At 35.1% G+C, this 13,813-nt stretch overlaps 1 protein-coding gene across 1 annotated transcript in view; it reads left to right on the top strand.

Moving 5' to 3' along the window:
• The window catches only part of MTCL1 (microtubule crosslinking factor 1), a 79,290-nt gene extending 66,168 nt beyond the window's left edge, over positions 1 to 13,122 (top strand). The window contains exons 13-15 of the mRNA XM_083357753.1: positions 546 to 577; positions 896 to 2,435; positions 11,994 to 13,122. Coding sequence (XP_083213879.1) covers positions 546 to 577; positions 896 to 2,435; positions 11,994 to 12,125 — 1,704 coding nt within the window. The 3' untranslated portion in view covers positions 12,126 to 13,122. The remainder of the gene's footprint in view (positions 1 to 545; positions 578 to 895; positions 2,436 to 11,993) is intronic.
• Positions 13,123 to 13,813: the final 691 nt, after the last annotated feature.

Genomic DNA, 13,813 nt, shown 5'->3' with positions numbered 1-13,813 from the left:
AGTCCTACTTTCAGTGTAGGGTGTTTTGCTGAAAGAGAAATGTGGGATTTTTTTAATTTGGGGAAAGGGCATGCTTTATTCATAGAGAATGTATTATTGTCACTCATAGTATTGCTGTGATAGTGTGTTATTGAATTTCCTTTGAAACAAAAGATAGAAAAAAGATGCTGTTCTTACATCATGCATTTTTTAAAAGAGGCATTATGTTATTAATACTAATGAAGCCCCAGATGTGTTTTGATGGGTTATTTCAAATTTGTGGTGTCATGATCCCTTAAAATAATGAAGTCTTTTGCATCCTCCCCCCTCCCTGATGATATTGAATTAAAGAATTACAAATTCTGTAATTGTCTAGAATTCTTTACATTTTTCTATGTGAACTATTAGGGCTTCAAAATCCTCTCAGAAGCCATTATGTAGAAAGAATTTTGATACATTCTTCAAAGGATTTTCATATATTCAAACAATTAAAAAAACTAATGCAAACACAGCCACTGACATACATATATGCAAGATCCAAAATTAATTCTTAATTTTACTTCCAGGAAGAAGAAATGCAGAAGGGAAATCTGCAAAGGTGAGTAAAGATGAAAGAAAGAAATCCCAAATAAACTCTGTAATGTATTAACACATTTACCTTTGTATGCAGAGACTTCAGATCTATTTGAAAATTACTTTTAGAATCTTTCCACGGCAGTTGTTTGATAGCTGTGTATTTTTGTTGTGCACAAACATTCAGTGCTTAAAATGAAATTGCAGTTTAAAGTAGGAATGAACCAGTATCTTTTAAAGGATTTTAATATGATTTCTTTCCTTCCTTTCCATCTTCCTTCCTTCCTTCCTTCCTTCCTTCCTTCCTTCCTTCCTTCCTTCCTTCCTTCCTTCCTTCCTTCAGGGCAATGTCAGTTTCCTCCATGTCAGAGTTCAAGCGTTTGATGGACATTTCTCCCTTTCTTCCTGAAAAGACTATACCATCCCCTAACACCAAAGAAGATACAACCCCTCCATTATCTCCTGATGATTTGAAATACATAGAGGAATTTAACAAAAATTGGGATTACAACACTACCAGAAGCCAGAGTGGAGCTTTAGAAAGGCCTTCAGATACATGGGCAGAAAGGACAGAGATGGGAAAGGCAGGAAATAATTCTGTTCCAGATCCATTCCAGCCATCTTCATGGTACCTTACCACAAGTGTTACTATGACAACTAGCACAATGACGAGTCCTGAACATTGCCAGAAACAGTCACCAAGAAGTCACATTGTCACAGAAAAAATAGGAGTTAGAGTCTTCCATAGTCCACCATTGGTTCGCAGGTTTGATAACTCACTTGTCCCTGGCAGTGAAGGGAAAAATCAGCCTGAGGCAGACTTTTTGTTTCCCGTGACCAAAGCTAAAGGAAATGTGGGTGAGATAAAAAGTGCTTCATCAGAAGTGCTTGGAAGATGGTCCTGTGACCTCTCCAAACATCATAATGATTTCCTAGAAACTGGCCTTCATCCTATTGAACGTCCTATCTGTACTACAGTGGGTTTTGCCTCATCCTTGCACAATCTGGAGCTGTCCAAAAACATGAGTGATGATATGAAAGAGGTAGCTTTTTCTGTCAGAAATGCAATACATTCGAGCTCAACAGATCTTCAATTCAGAGACACAGCTTGTCAAACTAATGGAATGAGAACAATGGGGACCCAGACTACTCAAACTATCAATGTGGGCTTACAGACAGATACTTTGCGTGCGATCACTAGTAGTCCACATAAATGTCTGACACCAAAGGGGGGCTCTACACCTGTTTCATCACCATCAAGAAGTTTAAGAAGCAGGCAAGTAGTTACTCCTATTGAAAAGGTCCAGGGAAAATATGAACGGACATGTTGCTCTCCAAAATATGGCTCTCCAAAATTACAGAAAAAAGTTTGTTCCAAAACAGATCAGCCAATTAACCGGATATTACCAAGCACACCTCAGAAAGGATTTAGTGAATCTGCTTGGGCCAGATCTACCACTACAAGAGAGAGTCCAGTTCATACTACAATAAATGATGGCCTCTCAAGTCTGTTCAATATCATTGACCATACCCCTATAACTTATGATACTTTCCAAAGATGCTCCAGTTCCAGCAGCCGGTCAAGATCAGCAGAACCCAGGCCAGAACTTGGGTCTATGCAAGATATGTGCACAAGTATGCGTGGCAGGTCACCCAGTCCTCTTCGTTTGAGTACAGAACCACAAAAAGATGAAACGGGTGAAATTACAAGTACCAGGCAAGATTTATCTACTCCTCCAGGATACATGCTAACAGAAAACGCTGCCAGAATCCTGAACAAGAAATTTATAGAGAATGCCTTAGCTTCATCTACCCCTCCAAGTCTTAGCAATGAAAATCAACACACAAAAGAAATAGTCAAAGTTGAACCAGGATCCATTGAGGTAATATGTTTTATCCTTATAATAATAAAACAAATTAGAAATGTTCATGTAGTTTGTAAGTGCTGTTTAATACATATACTTACATTATTTTGACTCAAAAATAGATTGCTTGCTATTATGTATATTGTGAATTTTTGAAGAACTTGATAACATCATTACTTTTCAAATGGAGTTTTGAAGACATAGTATTTCTATATGATAAGTTGCAGTACAGTTGAAGTTGGATTTCTAAAATGAATGTAATTCTGTGATAAAAATATTTTAGAATTTTCGCATTTCTTTGCCATTGAATATTATCAGAGCTTTGTGTGGGCCCTAATGAAGCACAAAATAACTGTTACTGAACAGATAACGCTAAAGGTTGGTGCTTGTTTCATTTATTTAATAAAAAAGGAATTCATCAATACAGAAAATAATTATTCTTTGATTTAATCAGTTCAATTACAGGGCTAACTAGGGTAATTATTATTAGCTCATTGAACAATTAGGAGTGATTTTATAAATCTAATATCTTTGATTTTCATTATTGTGATAATGAAGCCCTCACTATACAGTTTGAAACCATGCTCTGCTGAAAATAAATTTTGTAAAACTTACTATCTGGTGGTGTTTTTCATCAGGCTTTTCTGCATAAAGCTCTGAAAACAATCAATTGCAATGATACATAAAAAAAATTAGCAAATTAGAAAAACAAATGAATACCTTTTCACAAGACTATATATGCTGGTAATCGTTATATCGGGAAGATAGCAAATAAATCAATGGATGGATGGATAGATAGACACACACACACACACACACACACACACACACATACATACATACATACATGGATGGATATATATTGCCACTATTGCAATTTCAGTTTCTATTAGTCCAACTTCAAACATCTTTCACAGAAAAATGATATGTCTGGTTGGTATGGTTAGAGTTCAGTTAGAATAACAGAATAACTGAAGGTTGCGTATTAATATCTATATAGTTTAAACATTTAATTCTTGCAGAGTTTCCTACCTAATAATATCCTTTACGTGCTTTATATTTTAATTCCCCATTTTTATTATTAACACTCATTATGAATAGGAGAGGGCAAATAGGATGATGAGAAATGAGGAGAAGATTATGGGAAGTGAAGTTTAACATATCTAGAAGATCCGAAGTTCAGGAAAGTTTAATATAGCATTCAAGAAATGTTTTTTAGATATCACACTGCCGCTATTTTACTTCATCCTAAGATAACAGCTACAAGGAATCACTGCCTAAAATGTAGAAGAATTTAACATGATGTTACATACTGTATATTTGCTAATTTAGTTTTCCAAACCATTAATATTTCTATAGTGCAGAATTCAAACAGTAGTATACTGAAACTGGTTTAGGTAATATAGACAAATGTAGAGAAAGAAAATGCAAATGAACTGCTTCCAGGTCACATAATTAAGAGGTACTCAACAAAATTGGCATATTCTGGCAGAGTAAAATGTCCTTTTCCAGATAAAAATGTTTAGATTTAGGAATGGAGGAAGAGGAGCTTCACTACTGTATATAGGATACATGGCTCTCAGTTTATTATATTTATTTTTGAAGTGTATAAAGCTAGTCTTTAATGAATAATAATAGAAAATACCTCTAATTTGCACTATTAGATTAATGTATATTTAATTTTGTTTTAGAAGTATTTAATGTTTCTGTGCACTAAAGGCTGACTACCTTTATCAACTTCAAAAATAAATCCTTATAAAAACAAAATGCTTTTATATTTACAAATTCCCTGAACATTTATCAAATTGTCATAAATAGAGGGAAAAGCACAGCTGATTATTTTTAATGCAGTTATAATTCTTGTTATAATGGTTTTTGAGTGGACCCTGTCAAGATGACAGCAGCTTCCCACAAATTGATTTATAGTACAATTCTATGGATATTTTCTTAGAAGAATCATGGGTTCCAATTGGTCTTTCTCTTAAGTGTGTATTATTTTTCTTCTATGTGCATTTTATTTTTTATATATGCTCCATTTCTGTTTATTCCAACACTGCTAATTTACAACACTAAAGTTGTACAAAACATAAAGTTAATATAATTAAAAGCAAAATGAAAATTTAACATTACCTCAGAAAACCAGACTTTAAACTTTGGGTTTTAGAAAGCTATACTAGCACCTTGAAATGTACCTATCAGTAAATTGATAACTAGTGCAAAATTCTTTTAGAAATGTCATCACTGACCTCTGCATCTTGTAGCAGCCTGTAACCTGGCAGCCACCACATTTTGCACCAGATACAATATCTAAACACTTCTCAAGGTTGAGCCTCATATAAAGCACATTTTAGTAATAAATACAAGTTGTGGCCAAGGTGTTGATAACTATAATTAAACAGGACTAGTTTAGAAAGGTTGGTAGTTGGGGTATTAATTGCAACAGTGTAAATGTGTTCCTGATCACAGCCATCAAATGTAAATCCAGTGATAACTGTATATCAAGAAGCCCACCCAAACTTTGAACATGCACAGTGCAAATCCATTCAGAACAGTATTACCTTCAATTTATTAGATTGAGTAATATAATGACTAATTGTATTAATAAGCCTATTTACAAGTCTTGTTAATGCCAATGTCCTACTCGTTTCATTTGTTTATTCCCATATACTCTCGCTGTAGTAACTTACATTTTCTACAAACCTGTAAATTTTTAAATGCAAACGTTGAAAAATACAGCGTCAAAATGCATATTTTCAAAAAGTGCTATTTGTGATTAAATTTATAATCAGAATTCGCTTACTGCAAAAGTTTAACAGCTGTGGCTTCCATTGAGAATTTCTAGGCTGCAATCTTGTAAAATAAAGCCATGCTTTGTTAGTCATACATTCTGTAATACTTGATAAATCATAGGCATGTCTGAGAAATGCAGATATGTAGTGTGTGTGTGTGTGTGTGTGTGTGTGTGTGTGTGTACATAGATCTAGATCTGCGGAAGAGGCCTTCATCCTGCAGTAGGTAGACAATGACTAAAATGATATGATGATGATGATGATGATGATAGATATACTGTAGACATATAAAATGCTTAGGAGTGAGTATTCTTTAATGTGCCAAGAGTTAGATACTAAATTGCAGTTTTAAAAGTAGCCGGACAATCCTTTCATTACATTTAAATTCTAAGTATTAAGCTAAGTATTAAGTTGCAATACTGATAACACTGAATCTCTTATTCTTAGGTTAAATAAAAACATTTTTCCAGTTTCAGCTAGAAAGAATCAGTCATCAGAATTTATTTTGAAGAATCTGAAGGAAGTTGAAGAAAGTCATATTATCTGACAAAAAGACTAGCTGATGTAGTGTTCTTTTTCTCCCTCGTTTTCTTCTTCCTAATAACGTGATTTGGCTGTTTTAACCTCTGGCATAATTTGTAGAGGGATAGCATATGGTAGTATATTGTTTTCTCTTTACTAAATAGAACTCAGATGCCAAAATAAAATGGTAAATTCATGTCTGCTAGACATAGTACCATGCAATACACTATTCCTTATTTTGGGGGGAGGGGCAGATGGGTGGGGGAGAAGAAAAGAAACTTTCCCGTTTGGAATGAATTCTGATTTAAATGAAAGTTGTAACAGTTTCTAAAAATTAAATGTACTGTTTACAATCATACTCTCCAGTTACAGTGTGTCTACATTTGTTTTCTAAATGTAAAGTTACCAATAACAGTTTGCCTCTTCTATATTCTAGCCTTGCTCATTTTTAAACAGGTACTAATATATTAAATTTGGAGAGTGCTTCAATGCTGATTTAAAGTTTCTTGTTTAAATATTCATTCCAATCTGCTTGCTTTTTTTCCCCTGTCTTGTCTGTGTCCAGAACCAAACTGTCTTACTAACTGCCCCTTGGGGACCCTAACCTTGCCTGCCTCAGTACTGTAAGTCTTTCCTACCTTTGTTTCCAAAAGTCTTTGTTTTAAAAGAAGAAGAAAAAAAACAACTTTTACTCGATGGAAAAGTATAAAGTGCATAAGCAACAGCATTCCTGATATAAGCAAGAAGCGGCATTGGATTTGAAATGGCCAGCAAACATTTGAGTCCTGAATTGTCTTCAAAATAGTTCTTATCGATCATTATTTATATGATTGCTCTAAAATCACTAAATCTGAGTGTTTCATCTTAAACCAGATTCATTCCATGGAACATGATTTTCACAGATATGCTAGATTTAGGGTTCTGCCCATAATAGCCATATTAAATGTTCAAAGGAATATATTTTATCTTTGCTGTTTTGTATTTCACAATCATTTTTGCACCCACTAAGCTGATTTGCAGTTTCAAATCACTGCAAATCACCAGCTATAGACACAATGCTATAGTTTACTATTTACTAAATTCATTTTATAGGATCAAACTCTAAAAGTCAGTTCTAGAAGTCAAAAGGTTAGAAGTAAAATGGCAAGAATCAGAGGTTCTGTATATTTAATATTTAAGGACCAAAAAGACATTCAACTTTCCATTTTGTTTACGGGATTATTTCCATTACATCATGTTAATTTCATCATTGCAACTTGCTTTCAATAGATAGACTTAACGTATTTATGTTAAATAGAAATAAAGCAAGTCATATAACAAAAATGGATGACATCATTATCTCATTACCTTATTTCATTATAAGAATATTCACAAACATATGGAATCCAAGAGCTGAGACCTGGAAACTTTTCCAGAGTTCCAGTTCACAGAAGAAACCAATCCCAAATGTTTCTAGTAAATCCAGTTATGCATGTTATTAATACATTGAAAGAAGCATAGTTTCTAATCTGCTTGAAAATGTAAATGGGGAAGACCGAATGAATAGCCTACACATGCTTTTACTCACAGTCAGTCATATAGTCTTATATTTACGTCACAGAGTTCAGTTGAAACTTTCTCTAATTAAAAGCGTGAAGGATAGAAGAACTTTATAATACTTAAAATGTATAACATACTGTATCTAAAGTAGACAGAAGGCACAAAAGCACATTCAAATTACAGGCCAGTATGCCTGTCAACTTCCCCTGAAGTCCCTCTGTGCTGTCTCATGGTGGAGCAGGGAAGGTGTTCCTGGGAGGTATGAGACAAGAACACCAGGACCATATGCAAAGAGTATACATTCCCAGTAGGGTCCTCCAAAGGGTGAAGGCCCTCCCAGCTGCCCAGTTAAAGCAGCAAGCACCTATACTGAACAACAGCAATATAGGAAGATGCAGACGGCAGATGATCACTTTGGTGACAACAGCAAAGGAATTAATTCATATTGCATGGGAAAAGGCAATGGTAAATCACGTCTGTACTTTTATCGATAAACCTACATGGACAGAAAATATTAAACGAGTGCCTCTCAGGTCAGGTGGTAGTCCAGCCTTTAATATTACAGTTAACCAATTTTATAATCCAACCACTGATACAGAAGAAGAAGAGGTTGTTGAAGTTTATGATGAATTCAGTTTAAAATAAACATAATACGGAAGCAAGATGCCCTCTTTATGATTAAAGTCTGAATACCAAAATTGAAAATATTAAGGGGGGAAATGTAGTTGTATGGCTTAGGAAACGTAAGTGAAGGAAGAGGAGAATGTACAGATTTCTTCCAATCTAATGTGCACAGTATAATTATTAACCTTAATTTCATGCGCTAATAAAATAATACTTAAGATCAACCAACAAAGGTTAGAAAACCACATGAGAAAGGAGATGCCAAATATTCAAGCTGGCTTTAGAAAAAACTGAGGAAACAAGACATTATTGCTGAGATATACTGGATAACTGAAAAAGCCAAGAATATCAAAAACAAGTCAGTGCTGTATATGCCTCATTGATTACAGAAAGGCCTTGTGTTGATCACATTAAGCTATGGAATACGCTCAGAAAAATGGTAATCCCAGAATATCTCATTGTCCTCTTTTGAAACCTATACACCCCCCCAAAACCATAGTACAGATAGAAAATGGCAAAATATACTGGTTCCAGATTGATAAAGAAGTGAGACAAAATTATATATTTGCTCCATATTTATTCAACCTATATGTTGGGAAACTGAATTGGAAGCTTAGCATGTTTTAAAAACTGGAGGAAGAAACATCATTGACCTAAACTATGCTAATGGCCCTGCTCTAAAGGCTGAAAATGCAAGGGATCTGCCACTCCTAGTACTAAAGATCAAGGAACAAAAGTAAAGAATACCCACAACCAACCTTAAAATTAACAACAAAAACATTGAACTGGTAGATAGCCTCTGAGAGTCAATTTTGTGTAGTGAGAGCCAGTTTTGTGTAGTGGTTAAAGCAATGGGCTAGAAATCAGACTGCGGGTTCTAGTCCTGACTTACGCGCAAAATCAGCTGGGTGATCTTGGGCCAGGAACACGTTCTCACTTCCAGGAAGGAGGCACTGGCAAATGGTTTCTGAAATCTGAAAACTGCAGTGACTAGCCCAGGCAATCACCCATCAATATTGTCTCAAAAATACCTCCACCCACCCCAAGATATGGTAGCTTCAGCATTTTAGGATCAATTATCAAGAATAAAGGAAGAAGCAGTCAGGAAATGAGCCACAGAATAGCACTTGATACAGCAACCATGAATGCCTTAGAAATGCGTAGGTGGCTGTATTCTTATCTTCATTGTTTCTTGGAAAGCTTCTAAACAAAAGGTCTATCGATTTGTTAAAAAAAACTGGCTCCATTTCTTTCCTGCTATTCCTACTTTTAGATATTGGTGAAGAGATCTTGACTGATTATTATATTTTTAGCTCTTGTTGAAAGTTTGACTCTCCCAACACTAACAGCTTCAGGGAAATATAGCATACATGTCAGAATTATATACCATCTTTCCTGCTCATTTTCAGACATTGTTCACAAAGTGTTTGAATGTTTTTTGTCTCTGTAAAAACACCTGATCCTTGAAGTAGCTTAAAGACAGCAGCATAAGTACAACAGTTTTCACTTACTTCATTTCTTAACATCTTTTGCTTCCGTATGGGCTTTCTCCTGTGTACCATTCTGTATGGAGCTGCATGAACATGTTGAATGAATGAGTTAGGATAGCATTTGGTCTCTTTCAAATCACATTATCAACTACCATTTCTTGTAATCTTTGTTCCTTCTTTGTTCCATATTTATAGCATAGTAGAAAAGATCCATTGCTTTATTTAACTTGTGTTTTTGGCACTTGCCATTCCATAATCCTACCTGTATGTTAAAAGATTCTATTTTATATGTTGCTGTGTACATTTTTATCTTACTGAGTATACTGTACATGTCACTCTCACCTGCAAAACAACTAGAACTTTGTGAACACCTCTTTATCTCAGCAAATCCAACACTTTTTTCCTTTTAGATTTTTAAGGGAGAAGCTCAAGGGCTTTGAAATTCTGCTTTTATAATTTTACACCTCTGAACTTTTTTTACATTGCAGCACACTGTGCGCAACACAGTCTATTCTGTGTGAAAACTTAATCCTTGTTAACAATCATTATCAGCTCTAAAATATAAATAAACTGCCACTGTAAAATATTGCATTTTTAAAACAAAAGTAGGTCTTAATATTGTGCTAATATAATTTAATAATTGAATAACCTTCATTACATTTAATTTTCCTGTTTCATCCTTTAATAGACTCATGTTGCAGAGCAAATTTATACAGCTAAGAATCCAACTTGAAGCAGTCTGGAGCTGTTTAGTTAAAAAATCCAAAAATGGCACCAAATTCTATTAGTAGTACGTGTTGATTAGCAGTGGTTTATTTAAGAGCATTTTAAATTAGTGATGATGACCAGTGATACAGATAGTCTTCAACGTATGACCACAATTGAGCCCAAAATGTATGTTGCTAAGTGAAAAATTTGTTAAGCGAGTTTTGCCCCATTTTACAATTTTTTCTAACCACATTTGTTAACTAAGTCACTGCAGTTGTTAAATTAGTAACCCGGTTGTTAAGTGAATCTGGTTTCCCCATTGACTTTGTCAGAAGGTTGAAAAAAGTGATCACATGACCTTGGGACACTGCGACGGTCATAAATATTGAGTCATATGTCAAGCATCTGAATATAAATCACATGACTATGGGGATGCTGTGACGGTCATAAGTGTGAAAAATGGTCATACACTTTTTTCAGTGTTGTCGTAACTTCGAACAGTCACTTAATGAACTGTTGTAAGTTGAGGACTACCTGTATATCAGAGCTTGTTGCTCTTTTAAATTCTGTGTCTGTTCTTCAACAAAATATTATATTTTAATTTGAAAGATTGTAATTCTTAAATAACCTAACTCTCTCTCTCTCTATATATATATATAGGGAGCATCATTTTCCAGGATATTTGTTTGTTGGTTTATAAAATTTATGTGCCATCCATCTCATTAGAGACCACTCTGGGGAGCTTACTAACATTAAAACTAGTACAAATTTAAATAAAAACAAAAATAAAAAGCATTAAAAGATGGAGAGGAAGGGAACAGCAAATACATGGAGAGAGGTGGGATCTTTTCTAATCAAATAGCCATCTCCAGAATGGGACCCCAGGCCAACTGGCAGAAGGTGAAAAGGGTTGGTGTGGCTCATACCTTAGGTGCTACGATGTTCCAAAGGAGAGGAAACATGGCAGAAAAGGCTCTTCTCCTGGACTCCATCAGCCAAAAATCCTTGACTGATGGGGTTTACAGAATTGGTGACATATACAGCAGCAGCCCCCAACCAGGGAGAAAGGTTTTTCCATGGACCAGAGGGGACTTGGTTTTGCATGCTGTCGGCATCCCGTGAGCTTCACTGCTTACATGACCCAGTTGCTGCCATGCTGCAATCCAGTGCTGGTCCCCAGGTGTTGGGGATCCCTGCTGTACAACTATGACACTGTTCTTCAATCTTGTGGACAGGACTGGATTTTACCATTGTCTTGTCTTGTTTATGTGGTTATAGAATGTAAATGAATGATTATCAAATCATTTAAGACCATGTAAGCTATGGTAACAGAGTGAGCGCCTGTTACTCGTCCCAGCTTCTGCCAACCTAGCAGTTCGAAAGCACATAAAAATGCAAGTAGAAAAATAGGGACCACTACAGTGGGAAGGTAACAGCGTTCCGTGCGCCTTTGGCATCTAGTCATGCCGGCCACATGACCACAGAGACGTCCTTGGACAAGCGCTGGCTCTTTGGCTTTGAAACGGAGATGAGCACCGGCCCCTAGAGTTGGAAACGACTAGCACGCATGTGCAGGGGAACCTTTACCTTTTTACCTTTAAGCTATGGTCATCTAGAGATTGCTGATGTACAGCACCCAGCATCTTATTAACATTATTTCTGCTAACTGGGACTGTTAAGAGTTGAAGATTATAACAATTTAAAGGGATTCCTTTACTACATACAACTCTTCATTCATTTTATTCTTATTGACTCTAAGTGGAAGAGACTGAACATTTCAAAACAATATCCAAAAAATGCTTCTTTTCTCAAATTATACATGTACATATTTAAATACTGTTTTCCTCCCTTGTGTGCTGTATGAATTAGTAAAATTGTTCTTTTTCATTTTTCTCACAATAAAGGAACTACCTTGTTCTGCACTGGCTCCATCCTTAGAATCCTGCTTCTCCAGACCTGAAAGACCAGCAAATCAGCGCCCACCTTCCCGATGGGCCTTACATTCTCCTACTGCCTCACTTCAGAAGACTATGTAAACCAGGAACTGCTATTAGAGAATTCAAACCAATGACACAAACCTGCATGAATTATCACATCATAATTTGCTATCTTTTGTATGATGGATCCATTATCATGGCCAGTCTCTGTCAGTGAGAAGCTCCAGTGTTCAAAGAATGTTCTAGAATGCAGCTTCTTAGTATACAACTAGAGAAACCCTGATGTTTCTAGAATGAAACAGTTAATGTGCCTGTTAATAACTTATTTTTTCATAGCTCAGAAAACTATTTTTGCCACCATCTTTTCTACACACAGTATATTAACTAAAAGAATCTAAAAATTATACAGATAAAGGTACGATTTTAAATAAATAAATTTTGTTTCAAAGAGACAGTGAATCTGTTCTCTTTCTTGCTCTCTTAACTGCTGACTGCCTTGTAATATGTTTGCACTGTTCAGATTTAGGTTATTTGGCTATTTTTCTGCCTCCTTGGTTTAATATCAGATTCTTAATTTTATTCATTTTGGTTTCATTTTTAAAAAAAAAAATCATAAAGGTGCTTTAGCATAACTGAAGCAGAAAATGTTGTTAGTGAAGGAAACCCTTGAACTGGTTGACTAAAGTTATCTTAAATTAGAAGGGAATATAGAGAATATAAAATGTTTAGAAATAGGAGGAGGAAGAGTGGAAGTGAGCTGTACAGTAAACACACACTCAAGATCTGCATGTCTTTAGATTGTTAGCACTTTAGTGCATGTACACGATGCTTCAGTACTCTCACTGTCTAGATCTCAATCTCTTTCACTGATATATGATTGTGAATTTATCTGTACTGTACTTTTAATGTTGGTATTCTTGCATTGATTGTACAAAAGAGTTTTTAAATGGCTGTCAAATAGTTCAACTGAATATGTACAGTGTCTGTTAAAAAATCCCTTCTTTGGGGAAAAGCACTTGAGAACTTGGGGCATACTAAATTGTAACTGGTCTTGTTTTAAGAGTTTCTTGAGACCATGTGGTGTGGAAATAAACTCCTCAGCATTTACAGAACCCCAGTGTTTCTTGAAGTTTGTTATAATGATGCACATATTCAAGCAAATTATCAGGTTTTCTCAAGACATTAAAAAGAAATGAATAAGAACAATGCTATTAATAATGTGTATGTAAAAGACAAGTATTAGTTATTAGGATGACAGATGTTTTCTTCATATTTCTTTTGATAATTATTGTGTATACATGAATAGCATTTGATAATGGGAACATGCTAATAACACCTATCAAACAGAATAAATTAAAAGTCAAGGTTAAAACAGATTTGTATCTTTTCACACGTCTGTTGTAAGAAATAACACGAGCAAAGAAACTTGTTAAGTAAATTCTGCTGACACTTGATATCGTTAACACATAAAAACTAAGAATGGCAACATTTTTTTTAATTACAAGAACATTGCAGTTAAGACTGCAAAGCAGATTAGAACCATATGATCTTGGGACTATTTTTTCCACTCCCTCTAATCCCATATTCTCACATTTGCCTCCTGAATGCTGGCCTCATTCCTAACTGTCCTTTTGACACTGTTTCAGTAGCCTTTGAACCCCAGCTCAGACTGGTATGTTGAATATACATAGAAAAAGGTGAAAGATTAGTAGAAAATGGGATTTCAGGAAGTCAAATCTGAAAATGAGCACAAATAACCCTCTAGATGTGTTTCATTTATTTACATA

Source organism: Vipera ursinii, assembly GCF_947247035.1.
Source record: "Vipera ursinii genome assembly, chromosome: 3".
In the NCBI taxonomy this organism is placed as follows: Eukaryota; Metazoa; Chordata; class Lepidosauria; order Squamata; family Viperidae; genus Vipera; species Vipera ursinii.
The sequence above is the reverse complement of the archived record's forward strand: the minus strand, read 5'-3'. Positions and strand labels throughout refer to the sequence as shown.